At 40.4% G+C, this 16,878-nt stretch overlaps 1 protein-coding gene across 1 annotated transcript in view; it reads left to right on the plus strand.

Moving 5' to 3' along the window:
• The first annotated feature begins 2,016 nt into the window (after positions 1-2,016).
• Positions 2,017-16,878, plus strand: part of LOC126188703 (carboxypeptidase B-like) — a 185,566-nt gene continuing 170,704 nt past the window's right edge. The window contains exon 1 of the mRNA XM_049930310.1: positions 2,017-2,656. Coding sequence (XP_049786267.1) covers positions 2,017-2,656 — 640 coding nt within the window. The remainder of the gene's footprint in view (positions 2,657-16,878) is intronic.

The following is a 16,878-nucleotide window of genomic DNA, read 5'->3' on the forward strand; positions in this document are numbered from 1 at the left end:
ACTCCATGAAAATGATCAGATTGATCCAACAACTGGGGAACATGCAAAACCTGAAATCATCACGTATTATAATCAGACAAAAGGAGGTGTCAACGTAATGGATCGACTGAAAGAAGAATATTCTGTGGCTTGAGTAGTATGTAGGTGGCCACTGAGATTATTTTTTCCGATTTTAAATATTACTCAATATGGTCAATGGTCAAATAATGTATAAAGAGAAAACAAATGTGATTATTACTAGGAGACAGTACTTGAAAACGCTAACATGACCACAAATGGTGCATAGGAGTATAATGAAAAACCTATCTCATCCTCTGCAGCAAGTTATAAAATGATTTACCAATGAAACTGAAGTTTCAGACGCTGAAAAACCCAGTGGTATATGTCAAGTCTGTCCAAGAACGCAAAAATCGAAAGACAGAAAAGTCTTGTATTCATTGTCAGAAATTTTTGTATAATGAACATGCTGTAATATTATGTGATACGTGCTAAACACAGATAGGGGAACCTGGAGTAGAATGAAGTACCAGGGTAGAATGAAGATGCACGTATTTTCGTGTCAAGGAGGTGCTGTCAATGATCGGCAATACGTAGTACTAGTTCAGACAATTACTGCTCAACCTTGGCAGCCATGTTTGTTTGGTTTTCGTAAGCGTTGGATCGCGAAGTTGTTGTGCTAATTTTTGCTCCTGCCTTGTAACTTCTGGCGAATTGGAAGCAAGAAAAGGTATACCTACTTATTTACAATACGACTATTGTCAGTAGATGCTCAAAATATGTCTAATAATTTTTAGTTTCATGCATTTAAATGTTTGTTTTTGTATCTTTGTTCAGTGGACTTACCTACATAACCTAAACCATGTCCCTGGGGTGGAATGGGGAAGTACCCCATTCTGCCCGGCTACATTTTTACAAAGAGATCGCTTTTATTAGGCTCCTAATCTATTTTGATTTCGATTTTAGATGGTTAGAGTAAATAAAAGAAAAACAAATAGGCAGTCTTGGTCTACTGAGGCCATGAAAAGTGCTGTGGAGGCAGTTAATTCTGGCCATTGTGGGTATTTGAAGGCTTCAAACCAATTTGTCGTTTCCCAGACTCCTCTGGAAAGATACGTTTAGGAAAGAACGGAAAACCCTGACTACAAACTGATAAAATGGCTGGAAAGTTTAAAAATGTATTTACAGAAGAACAGGAACTTGAGCTCATGAAGTACTTAAAAAGTATGGAGGCATTGTTCATAGATGTAAAAATGAAATTGCAGGCAAAGATCAGGCCAACGGATTCCTTGAAAGACATCCAACTTTATCTGTACGCAAACCCGAAGCAAGATCTGGTGCAAGAGCCATGGGTTTTAATAAAGTAGCTGTCGATAGTTTTGTTTTCGTTAGTAACAAATAAAATTGACATACACAAACCAATGACTTATCAGATACTTAATTGTGCTGAAACAGGCATTTCGGTTAACCCTAAAAACCAATCAAAGATCATAGCTTCCGAGGGGAAACGTCAAGTAGGATAGTTAACATCTGCAGAAAGGGGTGAAGCTGTAACCTGCCTCTTTTTTTATGTCAGCAAGCGGACTTTACATGCCTCCAAATGCTTATTTTTCCACGAAAGAAGAAGCAGAAAGAATTTGAGTTAGGACTGCCACCAGGAGGTTGGGCTGAAGTCCACAGCGCTGGGTGGATGACCACAGAGTCATTCTTTGTGTGTTTTCGAAAATTTGTGGACTTTTCTAAGCAATCAAAAGATCTCCCAGTCCTTCTTATATTAGATGGCCACTCAACACATACAAAGACCATTGACATTATGGACTATGCGAGAGAGAGTGGCGTTTCGTTACTATGTTTACCACCACATTGCTCTCACAGACTTCAGTTGTTTCTTTTATGAAGCCTTAAAGTCTTCATTATAGTGATGAGCTTCGAAAATGGCTATGAAGCAACAGAGAGAAAGTCGTAACTCTGTTTCAAATTTTAACGCTTTTTGGTTCAGCTTTCATCAAAAGCGCAACAATGAAAACCACTATTAAAGGTTTCGAAGCTACTGGAATATGGTCCACAGACCCATCCATATTCACCAATGCAGATTTCCTCCTGGCAGACATAACTGACTTCGGACTTGATAGGCCGTCAGATAAAGAGGTTATTATATCTGGAGCTGAACATTTGGAATTGCCTTCATCTAGCAAAAAAGACACCGCCAACGGGTTGGATGATCAAACTGGCGAAGTTTCAGCGAATTGTAACAATGAACTGCCACCTAAGAATGACGAAGTTATTAAGGCTAATAGTTCTAGTCCTGGGTACTCTTGGATGACAACTGACAACACAGCCTCCTCATTTCATATTTCACCTGAAATTCTGATGCCCTTGCCAAAAGTTAATGAAAGCACGAAAAGGGCGAAACAGAAGAGGGGGAAGACTGTTGGTTTAACTGATGCGCCCTACAAAAAAGAGTTAGAAGCCATTATTAAGGAAACAGAGGAAAAAGAAGAAAGAGCAAAGATAAAACTATTTGCGAAAGAGAAAAAAATTAAGAATTCAAAAAAGAAAGGAATGGGCCTGAAGATAAATGGAAAAAGGAAGGAGAGCGAATCCAATACTAACGAGAGTGATTATGAGGAAGGTTCTGACTATGAATGTTTATATTGTGGTGAGTTTTATTCAAAATTAGTTGAAGGTTGGGTTGCTTGTTCCATGTGCAAAAAATGGGCACACGATTCGTGTGGAAGATTAGATAGTGATGATGTTGAGTCTCTCCTCGTGTGTGAATTTTGTAAATAGCCTTAAGAAAAGGAGACATGAAAACTTTCGATTGATATTAACATTCAGTTTAAACTAAATAAATACCGAGCAAGTCAATATTTTATGCATTTCCAATAGTTTTATACGTTTCTATAATCACTTGTACTTACCACCTCAATCTTCAGCGTGCATGGGGCAGTATGGGGCAAGTGACATACCTTTATGTTTTTGAGTGAGAAAAATATTGTTCTTTTATTTTACGGCAATGTTCTTGTATTTTTGTGATTAATACATCATTATGTGTTCATATAAAAATTGGTAACTCTTTTAGTTAACACTTTTGTACTTTTAACCAATGTTTTCAACTTTGTACCCAGTTCTACCACAGGTTCCCTTATATGACGAAGATTAAGGCACAAAAGTTAAATTATAAGAAATAAATGACTCCTTTGTTTTTCAATTTTGTTTACAAGTGCCTCAGAAGACTGGCGATTGCAGGGTGTTACAAAAAGGTACGGCCAAACTTTCAGGAAACATTCCTCACACACAAATAAAGAAAAGAAGTTATGTGGACATGTATTCAGAAACGCTTAATTTTCATGTTAGAGCTCATTTTAGTTTCGTCAGTATGTACTGTACATCCTAGATTCACCGCCATGATTTCATACGGGATACTCTACCTGTGCTGCTAGAACATGTGCCTTTACTAGTACAACACAACATGTGGTTCATGTACGATGGAGCTCCTGCACATTTCAGTCAAAGTGTTGATACGCTTCTCAACAACAGATTCGGTGACCGATGGATCGGTAGAGGCGGACCAATTCCATGGCCTCCACGCTCTCCTGACCTCAACCCTTTTGACTTTCATTTATGGGCGCATTTGAAAGCTCTTGTCTACGCAACCCCGGTACCAAATGTAGAGACTCTTCGTGCTCGTATTGTGGACGGCTGTGATACAATACGCCATTCTCCAGGGCTGCATCAGCGCATCAGGGATTCCATGCGACGGAGGGTGGATGCATGTATCCTCGCTAACGGAGGACATTTTGAACATTTCCTGTAACAAAGTGCTTGAAGTCACGCTCGTACGTTCTGCTGCTGTGTGTTTCCATTCCATGATTAATGTAATTTGAAGAGAAGTAATAAAATGAGCTCTAACATGGAAAGCAAGCGTTTCCGGACACATGTCCACATAACATATTATCTTTCTTTTTGTGTGAGGAATGTTTCCTGAAAGTTTGGCCGTACCTTTTTGTAACACCCTGTATAATTGTCCCAAGGTTATTACGAACAATATAGATAAATGCGTTGTTGTTTACTGCAAATAAATGTATTAAATACTAAAATAAGAGTGTTTTATTATAAAAATAACAAAAAGTATACTGATTTACACATTTTAGGTGCATTTCAGACTGCTGGCATGTCGAGTGTGAACAAAATGCTCGACATGTGAGCAATCATTTCTTATGGGGTAAGTCACAAGGAGCTGAGTAAACATTAAATTTGTTGGATCAGTTCCCTGTGTTTTGACTGACTGGTTGGGCATCACTAACAGGGTTGAATATAACATTCAATTAATGGATCATTTGCCAGTACAGCAATTGCCTTACCAGCTGCGTCCACCCAAGATGAAGAACTGGAAGCAGATTATCAACCAGTAGTAGATTTGAATCAGGTTTATTACCAATACATATAAATGAAAGCTCAAAGCAAATAAAAGCCAGAGTACCATTTGGCCATGCAAAGGGCACTGCTGTGCTATCCTGCTTATTAGTTTCCATCTTAGGAGATTTAAAATTTCAATATGTTTTTAATTATTTGGATGATGTGGTCGTTAACAGTAAGACTTTTCAGAGCACCACAATAACTTAGGGCAGGTTTTGGTGTGTCTGTGAGAAGCTGATCCTACTGTAAAGTCTACTAACATTTATCTGGTACCTTCAGAAATTTCTTTCTTGGGTCATTTGGCTTCACCCCAAGGACCTACAATTGATGGAGAGTGAACTAAAGTTAAGCACTGAATTAGAAGTTCTCAGATTTCCAGCCATGTCAAATGATTAAAATTACACGAGCTTTTGGCCAAGCATTCCTTGACCATTATCAAGTGGTATGGGCTGCTGATATGCCCCTTATATACACTAGTTGCCAGCTGTGATGTCACTGGTGCTCGAGGCATCGCCATATATGGCCATATGTTGACTCAGTGTTCGATGTGCCCACTTCAACAGTATGGTGACTGGATTCCATGCCTTGCTGAGCTTCATGCTATCATCTCTATGGTATCACTGGTGATCTTTATTTCAGTGGTCTCTTTAATTATACTGTCCCAGAAGCTGTTAGTTCAAGCCACGATCGAGGATTCATCAAACTTTATTTGGTGACTATTTTGTAAAGCACACTTGGCTAAAGCAGATTTCTCAGGGTAGTATAGGTAACAAAACCTCTTGTGTTCCTTCCTGTATTGTTCCTCAGTGACCTAAGACTGGCCACACTTGCAAGGTGTCTTGTAGACCCCAGGTGTTCTGAAATTGGCTGCATCTTTAACTGATCTCTGTCAATTACTGAGAATGACGTTAGTGTTAAAACCAATCTAGCCAACACACAATATATTTGAGCATTGACTATTAACCTCTGTAGTCTGTCCATTTAGTCGAGGAAGTTAAATGAATGGGCATTCAAACAGTTAGTGATGATTCCTGCCCAAACATTCACTAAATTCCTTTCCTAAGTGACATGCTGTTTAACAGTCGCAGGCATCAAAACAGGATCAAGCTGAGAAATTTGACATTTCTGGGGTACTGGCACTGCTTTAATACTTTTAGGTATAACATTTTTCTTGCCTGTGATGCCTATTTTCATAGCATGTCATTTTGTATCTGGTAGAAATGGCAGGTGATTTCATTTACAACATTCCAAAATAACAAACTGTTGATCTAGTTTTGGTTGAAGGCATTGTTTTTAAATGACGCCAAACCTCCACAAATTTCTGGATTTCCCACAATTCTGTAACTAAGAGGTATAGTGTAGGACAACACACCAGCTTCATGAAAGGGATAGATTGCTACTCACCACACAGATGAGGCAACCAGACAGGCAAATTGAAAAATAACTGCTAGACACAGACATGTGCAACTCTCAAGCACATGTCCACTGTCACGTGTGGCAGTCACAATAGGGGTTTAGCACCTGGAGACAACAGTGGTATGTATGTGCTTTTGTTATGCATGTGTGTTTTCTCTATTTCTGATGAAGGAGTTAGTTTGATAGCTAATAATATCTAGCAATCTTTCATCAATGTGCTTGTGTGCCACTCAGCACCTCTTCCATATGATAAGAAGTGATCTATGCTTTTAATATTGTTATTCCATCCTGGATTTTCCATTTTTTGCCAGTATCAGTTTTGTTGCGTGAAACTGCATTACTGGACAAACTTTGTGCTGGACTGAGACTCAAACTCGGGCCTTTGTCTTTCACAGGCAAGTGCACACAGTTTTAATTCGACAGGAAGTTTCAAAATACTTAACTCGTTAAACAGTCACTTATTAGATGATAGATAAAATGAAGTGCTACTTATTGTTCTTATGGCACACTTTCGTGCAATGAAGATTTTCTTTTTTAAATGTAAGATACCACAGAATACATTTCCATATGACATTAATGAATGGACATAACAAAGTGTGTCAACTTGCTGATGTATCTCTCTTCAAAGCTTGCACTAAGATGAAGGTAAAAGTGGATGAACTGAGTTGTTTAAGAAGGCGTAAAACATGAATCTCTCCCTCCCTGCTATAAAAAATCATTACATGTACCAATAACGTTAATACACTTGTATTTTAAAAGAAGAATAATTCTGTATGTGACAAAGTGAACTTTTAGTATCTGCGTGTATTTACTTTGCATGTATTGTTTCAGTTTCATGAAGTGATCATTCAGTAGAACAAGAATAGTTGACAACTGTATGAAGGATGAACAATGTGAAGCGCAAGATATTGTAAATTTATGGACAGTGCTGTGCTTGATAGGACAGACACTGGTGTAATGTTAAAAATCCTGATGTCCCTCTTATCAGGTGCAGAACTGTACTGTCCATCAGCAGTGAAGCATTTTGAAGGAAAAAAGGTACAAAGATTGTTTGATAAAATGTTGTGTTAGCTGAGAATTCATTAAAATATGCAATTCTTAGTAGTAATGTACTAATATGAAACAATTGTATTGATAAGTTATATGTGAATGCCAGGAAAAGCACAGTTAACCAATTTATGGTGATTCCTTTAGCTGTAGAATATTTCTCCAATCTCTCTCTATTTTCTACCATCGGTACCCCTGTTTTATGCATTTGGAGTTCAGCAATACCACCAAACTACCAGGCCCATGCCAGGCAAGAGATGACAGGGTACTGTCATGAAGCAATATCCTATATGGCACGGCTAAATATCTTTCATGTCAGTGGAAAATTGCTACTATATTGCCCCACTCTATCTCTGGCTCAATTTTAAGGCTGATGTTTCCTTACCACAGCCACAGCCTTGATGCCAGCAGTGTTCTTTATTGTGGCGTGACGGCATTCTGCAGTGGCAGACACTCACACTTAGGCTGTTCAGCCTCGCAACATCCAGTGTGAAGGCAAAGGAAGATCGCTATTCATGAGATATGACCACTGCTCCTGACAGGAGTCAGACAACGATATGCATGAGCAGCAGACCAGTGGTGCTGTGGCACCTTGTCCAAGAAGGGGATTCGGTGCAGAAGACAGCTGGCCTGAGCCAATCTTGAACCCATGGCTGCAGCTGGTGACGCCCTGTCATCCCATGTCCTGGAGCAGATCTTGTGTCAAGGCAGTGTTGCTTGTCTCTGGATGCCTGTGCTTCAAAATCTGCTGGTATTTATATGGCTCTGGTATGCACTTGTTGCACTAGAACCCCACAGACAGTTGTAAGAAAACAGGTATATTCTTTCCATCTGTTATGTTTTTCTTCTCCCCCTATTACTTATTCCCAATATGATCATCATGTATGCAGTACTTAGAGATAATTTGTTATATATTTTTGCTATATACTTCATTCTTTTGGTTATTTAAAATTCATTGTTGTGCCTTGTTTACCAGAAAACTATGGCTAATTCAATTTACCACTAATATAAAACTTCACTATTATTGTTCACATGTAAACATATGCCTAGTTACTAACTTCTTACTATAGTGGATTAAAATGTCATATAAACAGCTATAGCCTTAGGAAGCAAATTATAAAAATGTGGTAGCAATATTTCACTCATTTAGTGTCAGAGTAATAAGCATTCATTGGTTAAAACATTGTTATGGAAAGAGAATCTCTTATTTATGGAAAATAGCCAGAGTAATTTAATAGAAATTATTATTGTATCTAAAAGCCATCATTCAGAAGAATTTTCTTCTACTGTTCATTACTCAGAAATGCAAATCATCAGTTGTATTTGGTAAAAAAAAACTAGTAAACAGCAATAGCTGAATGTAGTTCTAATTATTGAAAACTTATAGTAGAGGCAGGGTGGAAACCATCTTAAGTCAGTCTGCAGTGAGTTTGGACAGAGCAACATCTATTTCCAAAAATACAGGATAATGTACTGCAGGTGATTTAGTAGAGACTGCCAGTTGGAAAATGTGCCACTGTTTAAACAAATTCCATGTCTCACAGTTCGTTCCATGATTCAGTGACTGTGACTTTTGTCAGTGACTGACTGTGATCCAGTAATTAATTTTATGAACTATGTTAATCTTCAATAATGCCTTCAAAAATGCCTTCTGGTAACTGTGATAATAGGTCAGAATTTGAACAGTGCCACTTCCAATAGTTACTTGATATGCACATTGTTTTTATATTTATATGACTGTTGGATTCCAAGGACAGTGAATTAAGAACTTTATTCAGTGACTGTGTTAATTATTTGTATTTTTGTCATATGTGAACTTTTGTGTCACTTTTATGTTAGGTTGAACGTGAACAATCATATTGCACATGAACAATTATATTATTGGCCATCAACCAAGTGTAGTACACATCTAACTATTTACAGTCATAGGAGATCAACCAAGTGTAGTACATGGCTAACCATTTACATTATAATAAATGAGACTTGACCTGGTCACAAACCATAGGCTATTCAACATCAGAGTGCAATCAACCCTTTTGTTGCTACAGACTAGCTCTTTGCATTCCCTGCCACGCATACTTTTGTTATGGCTGTGCTGTTCACCAAATGCTGGTGCCTGTGCTGTGGGACAATGTTCTGGCTGATATGAAATACTTATCATCTGATTTTTGAAAGCTGTTAGGTGAAAAAATTTGGCTTTGCATTTCTTACAGTCTGATACCTGCACTCAATAACCAACTGAATTTATTTTCATTATCCGTTATACTTATTGTGCTGCATAAAATTAAGTAAAACATTCCATGAAATTTTAAGGAGTTCACCGAGGTAAAAACACTTTGCGTGAACTTTACATGTGGTTGATTTTAGCTCATACACTGCATCGAGTGAAATGTAGATAAAATATCAAAATGTTATTTAAAATTAAGAAAAATTGCTCTGAGCACTATGGGACTCAACTGCTGTGGTCATAAGTCCCCTAGAACTTAGAACTACCTAAACCTAACTAACCTAAGGACAGCACACAACACCCAGCCATCACGAGGCAGAGAAAATCCCTGACACCGCCGGGAATCGAACCCGGGAACCCGGGCGTGGGAAGCGAGAACGCTACCGCACGACCACGAGATGCGGGCTAAAATTAAGAGCAGGCTACTTCATTTTGTGCTTGGGTATTGGGTTTTACATCCAAGGGATGGTAGTGAACAATGCGGCCATTCACATTCTTGTGCATTGTCAATTCTGTGGTCATAACAACCATCATATCTCACAAACAATGCGAGATATCGAAACGAGGTTTTCTACAAATGATAGCAAGCAATGAGGCACATAAATTGTGTGATAAATACTCGAAACTTTTTTATTCACTGAGATATGAACGTAACTTGACCGCAGCAGTAAGTGATTGGTGGCTCAAGTTGCGTACAGACATCCATAGTAATGTAGGAAAATCCAAGTGGCCTGCATATACCCGTCCATATCACCTAGGGAATGGCATAGCACGGTTGTATACATGACCACAATAGCAAAAGGGTTAAAGTGTATGAACTGAAAACGTGGTGTAGGCCACATCACTTGAAATAACCTACTTTTGACAAACATTTTTCAACCAGATCTGATGGAGGTGCAGCCACCAGAGGCATATTAGCTTATTTAAATATGGTTATGTTACACAGTCATGAAGCTCATAACAAGAGTCTTGTCCTTGCTTGTGGACACTGTCCTGTCCCCTTCAGCAATTACTCCTGCATGACAAAATTTTCTGCTGAATACAGCTAGCCCATCTTGCAGTCCTTTTGCTTACTTGTTGCTGTGACTCATTTGATGCTACACAATACTTGCTGGCCAGGGGTAGCATGACACAATGCAACACCACATCTCCTTACAAATTATTTCAAGTTCTACTAAAATTAGATAGTGACACTACAGTATAAATCATTTCTTGTATACCTTTGGACTGTGATTCTTGATAACAACACAGTCCTTAGGGTAAATTAAACACGTCATGTTAGGGGGTAAGAAAATGCGCGAATACTGACACATTGTAATTTTTCCTCATCAGGGTGTGAACCAGCGTCGCTAAATGTTAAGATTGCTTTGGAAGGCAAGCAACGAAAAACCACTTCTTAACAATATTTTTGTCCATACAATCAGATTTTTGGTGGACATAATGTAACAGGCAGCGCAGATGCTGTGTTATTTTTTAAAGCTCTATGCCACAGACTTCCCTGTTACCAGCAGCTTCAATTTATAGTCTCCACATTGGGCCGTGGTAAAAATTGCTGTTTTGAAGAGCGTGCCACAGTGCGTAGTGTGAAGCAGTCGCCCTCAGTTTCTGGTGGTGGCGCCGCTGTGGCAGTCGCAGCTTTGGTGGGAAAGGGGAAAAGTTGCCTGTTTACGTGCCATGAGCTCGCCAGTCAGTCAGTCTGGGGTCAGGCTGGGGTCAGTCTGGGTGAGTCTGGAGTCAGTCTGGGGTCAGTCCCTCGTCCCCAGCTTGCTAGTCTGTCTCTCGTCCGAATTTGTGGCGAAGTGAGAGAACTCAACGAGTGGTCGGCCGGTCGGGGGCTTAGTTCCTGCATCCGAGTCTGTGCGTTAGGCCGCCAGTCTGCTCGAGTTGCTCATGCAAGGGTCATTGCCGGTTGGATCGATCGGTTGGTCGGTCGCGCACTGAGACACAAGATGACTTGTCCGCCTTGAGCGTCGGCGCATGTGAGGTCGCCACGTTGAGTCCAGTGGGCTGCGCCGTATTGCGAGGGGTAGTGGGTTCGCGGCCGACACGAGAGCAACAGGAGTCAACTCATGACATCGAGCTGTGATGCCGTGAGACGGGAGATCGGCGCGCCTTCCTGTGTCCGTCGAAGCGGCTGGCAGCATTTTGGGGGTGCTGCGCCAGGTCTTCGGCAGAAATCGCAGTTTATTAGAAGTTAAGTGACTGGTGATATGTTGTTTCATTTGCTTGTTAAATTCTACTTGTTTTCTTGGTGAGGTCACCAGCCACTTTGTTTTGGGGTCGTCCCACCATTCTTCTCCGTTTGCCCACCCATGGGAAGGTGGTTATTTATGAATTGGGTGGTAAATTTTTCCCTTGTGGAATAGGGGTGGGTTAGAGCAACCTGCGGTTCGGGTTGTTCGGTAATCTCCCCATCAATCTGCCGTACGTTAATAGATGGCTCTGTCATGTTTGTCGGATTCGGTGTGTTAACGAATTTATTGCTTGAAGTGTAACGGTCTAATTCCTGAAATATGTTTTTATCTTGCCTATCATCTTGAGAGGCGGTATATGTGTACCGTAGAGCATGTTTGGCCAACCTTGTATAATTTTATGTAAGATTGCATTTCATGGGCTTTTATTGAAATGGTAATTTTAGTATATAAAGTAAGACTGTAAGACTTTTCTTAGAATTTAAAATCAAGTTGCACCTTCGGCGGCAAGTACATCTTTTTAATTTTAGTGTTTTCTACCATTTCCATCTCTCCTACAGGGTGCATAGTTTGTGTGCTTGTGTGAATTGTTAAAACTTTTACTTTAAGGTAATATGGTGGGATTGACGGAGGACATCGAAAGGGTGCAAAAAGGGGCAGTTCGTTTTGTATTATCACGTAATAGGGGAGAGAGTGTGGCAGATACGATACGCGAGTTGGGATGGAAGTCATTAAAGCAAAGACGTTTTTCGTCGCGGCGAGAGCTATTTACGAAATTTCAGTCACCAACTTTCTCTTCCGAATGCGAAAATATTTTGTCGAGCCCAACCTACATAGATAGGAATCATCATCAAAATAAAATAAGAGAAATCAGAGCTCGAACAGAAAGGTTTAGGTGTTCGTTTTTCCCGCGCGCTGTTCGGGAGTGGAATGGTAGAGAGATAGTATGATTGGGGTTCGATGAACCCTCTGCCAAGCACTTAAATGTGAATTGCAGAGTAGTCATGTAGATGCAGATGTAGATGTAGATGGTGTGTTGCAGATTTGCATCTGTGTAGTCAATCAGATGTTGTTGTGAGCTGTCATGAGAACAGCCGTGTCAAAAGGTTCTCAGACCGAAAGCTCATACGCTCAAAAATTTGTTTCTTTCTGCCTCTGAATAAATTGTAACTTGATATGTAGAGCGTGCTTTCTGCTTATAATTTTAAAACTGTTTCTTAAAAAAATAGCTTTTAGGAATAAAATTCCCATTTGTTAAAAGCAATTTCATTTTGATTTCATCAGTTACTCCTTGGGAACTACTTCCACGCTCACATAGTGTGATTAAATGTGTTAATGTTCTTGATGAATCGCTAGTAAATAAAGTAAATTCTTAAGAAAAAGTTTTTAAAGTAAATTCATGGTTCACACATACGTTCGATGCAGCAAGAACTGTTAACTTCTCTTTAGGTTTTGTCGTTGCGCAGGGCATCTTCGAGGTAGAGTTTTAGATGGAAGCATTTTATAATTTAGCCCTATTTCATCACTGTTATACAATTAAATCAGGAGTAAGATTTTCTTCTTGTATAATTTTTGTTAATTTCCACAAAGTTGTGTAACAGAAACCACAGAAAGCTTTTCACCGCGAATTTCAAGCTGCCTTGCACCTGTCCAACCATCCTGATCTTGCAGTAAAATCATCCTCAGCTTCCTTTAAATTATTTCTAAAAAACACAGCTTTTTCTTGCAGAATTGTTCCTGACACAGGATTTACTTTTTAACTTTGTCTGGTAAATCAAACAAACAACACTTCATTCTTTTTTAATACTCAGATTTCTTCATTGAGTTCCGTTAAAATGACGAAATAGAACACCTGTTAGATGAAAACTTCTAAGTTTTGCCTCTGCTTCTACGACAATCTCCAACTGTCACTTCACCGACTCCACAGCAGCAAGGTTTTTTAGTGTTTCTCCTTTGTCTAATCCTTTCAAAGCTTCCAGTTTCACGTTCAATGCACAAGTTTTCTCGTACTCCAACCACACATTGTAATGTGTGAATTAAAACATTAAGAAACACACAGTTCACTGTACATATATTAGAGTGCAAGTGACACAGTGGGAATGTGGCTCAGATCATACCTGACTGACAGAAAGCAGAGGGTATTGCTGAATCATGAAGATGGCTCAAAAGTTTCATCTGGCTGGGGAACAGTTAGTGTAGGCGTGCTGCAATGTTCGGTACTTGGCCCTTTGCTCTTTCTTATTTTTATTAATGACCTTCCTCACTGTTCTAAGGTTACCATCAAATTTACTCTTTTCGCAGATGATATATCCATTGTAATTGAGAAAACACCTGAAAATGATATTGCATCATCTGCCAACTTGGTGTTCCATGACCTGCATAGGTGGTTCACGTGCAACGGCCTAACTTTAAATCTAAAAAAAAAAAAAAAAAACAAAAAAAAAACAGTTCATACATTTACATGGGTCTCACAAAGTTCAGGATGACATAAGTCTAAGCTGTGATGATCAAGATATACATCAAGTTTATTCAACAAAATTTTTAGGCCCCCACATGACAATAAATTAAGTTGGTCTTACCATATCTTGGACTTGAGGAAAAGACTTAGTTCAGCAACTTATGCTCTATGTTTTATAGCAACAACTTTTAATAGTGATGCTGTTAAGGCTGCTTATTTTGGCTATTTCCATTCATTGTTATTCTATGGCTTAATATTCTGGGGTAACCAGCCAATGGCAAATAAAGTATTTGTAACTCAGAAAAGAGCAATTCGAATTATAAGTGGAGTTAACAGGAATCATTCATGCAGAAATCTTTTTAAAACACACAAAATATTAACAATAACCTCACAATATATCTTATCCCTTATGTGCTTTTCAGCTAAGGACCTACACATGTACATAACCAATACTTCTTATCATGACTATGACACAAGAACAAAACATAAGGGAGTACACTACTCAAGCATAAAGGTGTTTAATGCACTCCCATCTGACATAAAAGATCTTACCAGTGAAATGTCAAAATTTAAGAGTAAATTGAAGGAATATCTTCTGGAAAAAGCGTTTTACTCTCTTAATGAAGTCTTTAATGTAACATTGTAACTTAGATGTAATACTTTACTTGAAATATTTGCAATTGCCACTTTGTAACTTAATACATCTTACACCAGTATGGGAATTCGTGTTCAGGCAATTGGCACTATCAAATTCCTGCTAATGTATAGTTTGCAATATGGAAAATTATAATTTATTATTTTATCGTTTTATACCTCTGTTTTATCATAGAAAATGCTTTAAGCCTGTAACTATTAACATACACTCCTGGAAATTGAAATAAGAACACCGTGAATTCATTGTCCCAGGAAGGGGAAACTTTATTGACACATTCCTGGGGTCAGATACATCACATGATCACACTGACAGAACCACAGGCACATAGACACAGGCAACAGAGCATGCACAATGTCGGCACTAGTACAGTGTAATTCCACCTTTCGCAGCAATGCAGGCTGCTATTCTCCCATGGAGACGATCGTAGAGATGCTGGATGTAGTCCTGTGGAACGGCTTGCCATGCCATTTCCACCTGGCGCCTCAGTTGGACCAGCGTTCGTGCTGGACGTGCAGACCGCGTGAGACGACGCTTCATCCAGTCCCAAACATGCTCAATGGGGGACAGATCCGGAGATCTTGCTGGCCAGGGTAGTTGACTTACACCTTCTAGAGCACGTTGGGTGGCACGGGATACATGCGGACGTGCATTATCCTGTTGGAACAGCAAGTTCCCTTGCCGGTCTAGGAATGGTAGAACGATGGGTTCGATGACGGTTTGGATGTACCGTGCACTATTCAGTGTCCCCTCGACGATCACCAGTGGTGTGCGGCCAGTGTAGGAGATCGCTCCCCACACCATGATGCCGGGTGTTGGCCGTGTGTGCCTCGGTCGTATGCAGTCCTGATTGTGGCGCTCACCTGCACGGCGCCAAACACGCATACGACCATCATTGGCACCAAGGCAGAAGCGACTCTCATCGCTGAAGACGACACGTCTCCATTCGTCCCTCCATTCACGCCTGTCGCGACACCACTGGAGGCGGGCTGCACGATGTTGGGGCGTGAGCGGAAGACGGCCTAACGGTGTGCGGGACCGTAGCCCAGCTTCATGGAGACGGTTGCGAATGGTCCTCGCCGATACCCCAGGAGCAACAGTGTCCCTAATTTGCTGGGAAGTGGCGGTGCGGTCCCCTACGGCACTGCGTAGGATCCTACGGTCTTGGCGTGCATCCGTGCGTCGCTGCGGTCCGGTCCCAGGTCGACGGGCACGTGCACCTTCCGCCGACCACTGGCGACAACATCGATGTACTGTGGAGACCTCACGCCCCACGTGTTGAGCAATTCGGCGGTACGTCCACCCGGCCTCCCGCATGCCCACTATACGCCCTCGCTCAAAGTCCGTCAACTGCACATACGGTTCACGTCCACGCTGTCACGGCATGCTACCAGTGTTAAAGACTGCGATGGAGCTCCGTATGCCACGGCAAACTGGCTGACACTGACGGCGGCGGTGCACAAATGCTGCGCAGCTAGCGCCATTCGACGGCCAACACCGCGGTTCCTGGTGTGTCCGCTGTGCCGTGCGTGTGATCATTGCTTGTACAGCCCTCTCGCAGTGTCCGGAGCAAGTACGGTGGGTCTGACACACCGGTGTCAATGTGTTCTTTTTTCCATTTCCAGGAGTGTACTTTGTTTCTTATACACCAATTGCAATTTACTTTTGTTAGCATATACAAGTAGACTACTGTATTAATTTATATTGTGAGTCGTTCCATATCCATGCAATTCTTTTGTATACCAGATCTACGGAACATGAATAAATAAATAAATAAATAAATAAATAAATGGAAGATTAGGGAAGGTAAATCTTCCCTAGTCGATGTACACCATCACTAAAATGATCAGTGAGAGCTTACCATAAACGGAAAAAAAACCCACATCCACTAGTGAAGGTGAACCATAACTGTATTTGGTTAGAGAAAGTGTATAGTAGCATATTATCCACTAGTGAAGGAGTCCCATCGCTGCTCCCGGCTTATTAATGGCACATCCAACAATGCTACCACGCATCAGCATGAATGTAATTGTGATCAGCTCGTTATTGTTATGTTATACAGCAGTGCAGTTATGACTGACAGTAGTGCAGTTATAGGTAACAGTAGAGCAGGTGTGGTTGACAGTAGTGCAGTCACGGTCCACGTCAGTGCAGCTATGGACGAATCAGTGAAGCTCTACGAACATCGTACAGCAGAATGAGGAAATCTCAGCTATAATTCTGTTCATGGAGAGAGAAAAAGTATGAGTCACTTATCAGAAAAAATAATCACTAAAATCTGGACGAAAGAGGGACAGAAACGACTACAAGTTTTTGAAAGTATGAGTCACTTATCAGAAAAAATAATCACTAAAATCTGGACGAAAGAGGGACAGGAACGACTACAAGTTTTTGAAGAGATATGAAGTGCTGGAAGTAATGTAACTAAATGAATACAACCGGTAACGGAAGGAGGTAAGATTAAATACCG

This window comes from Schistocerca cancellata, chromosome 5 (assembly GCF_023864275.1).
Source record: "Schistocerca cancellata isolate TAMUIC-IGC-003103 chromosome 5, iqSchCanc2.1, whole genome shotgun sequence".
Classification (NCBI taxonomy): domain Eukaryota; kingdom Metazoa; phylum Arthropoda; class Insecta; order Orthoptera; family Acrididae; genus Schistocerca; species Schistocerca cancellata.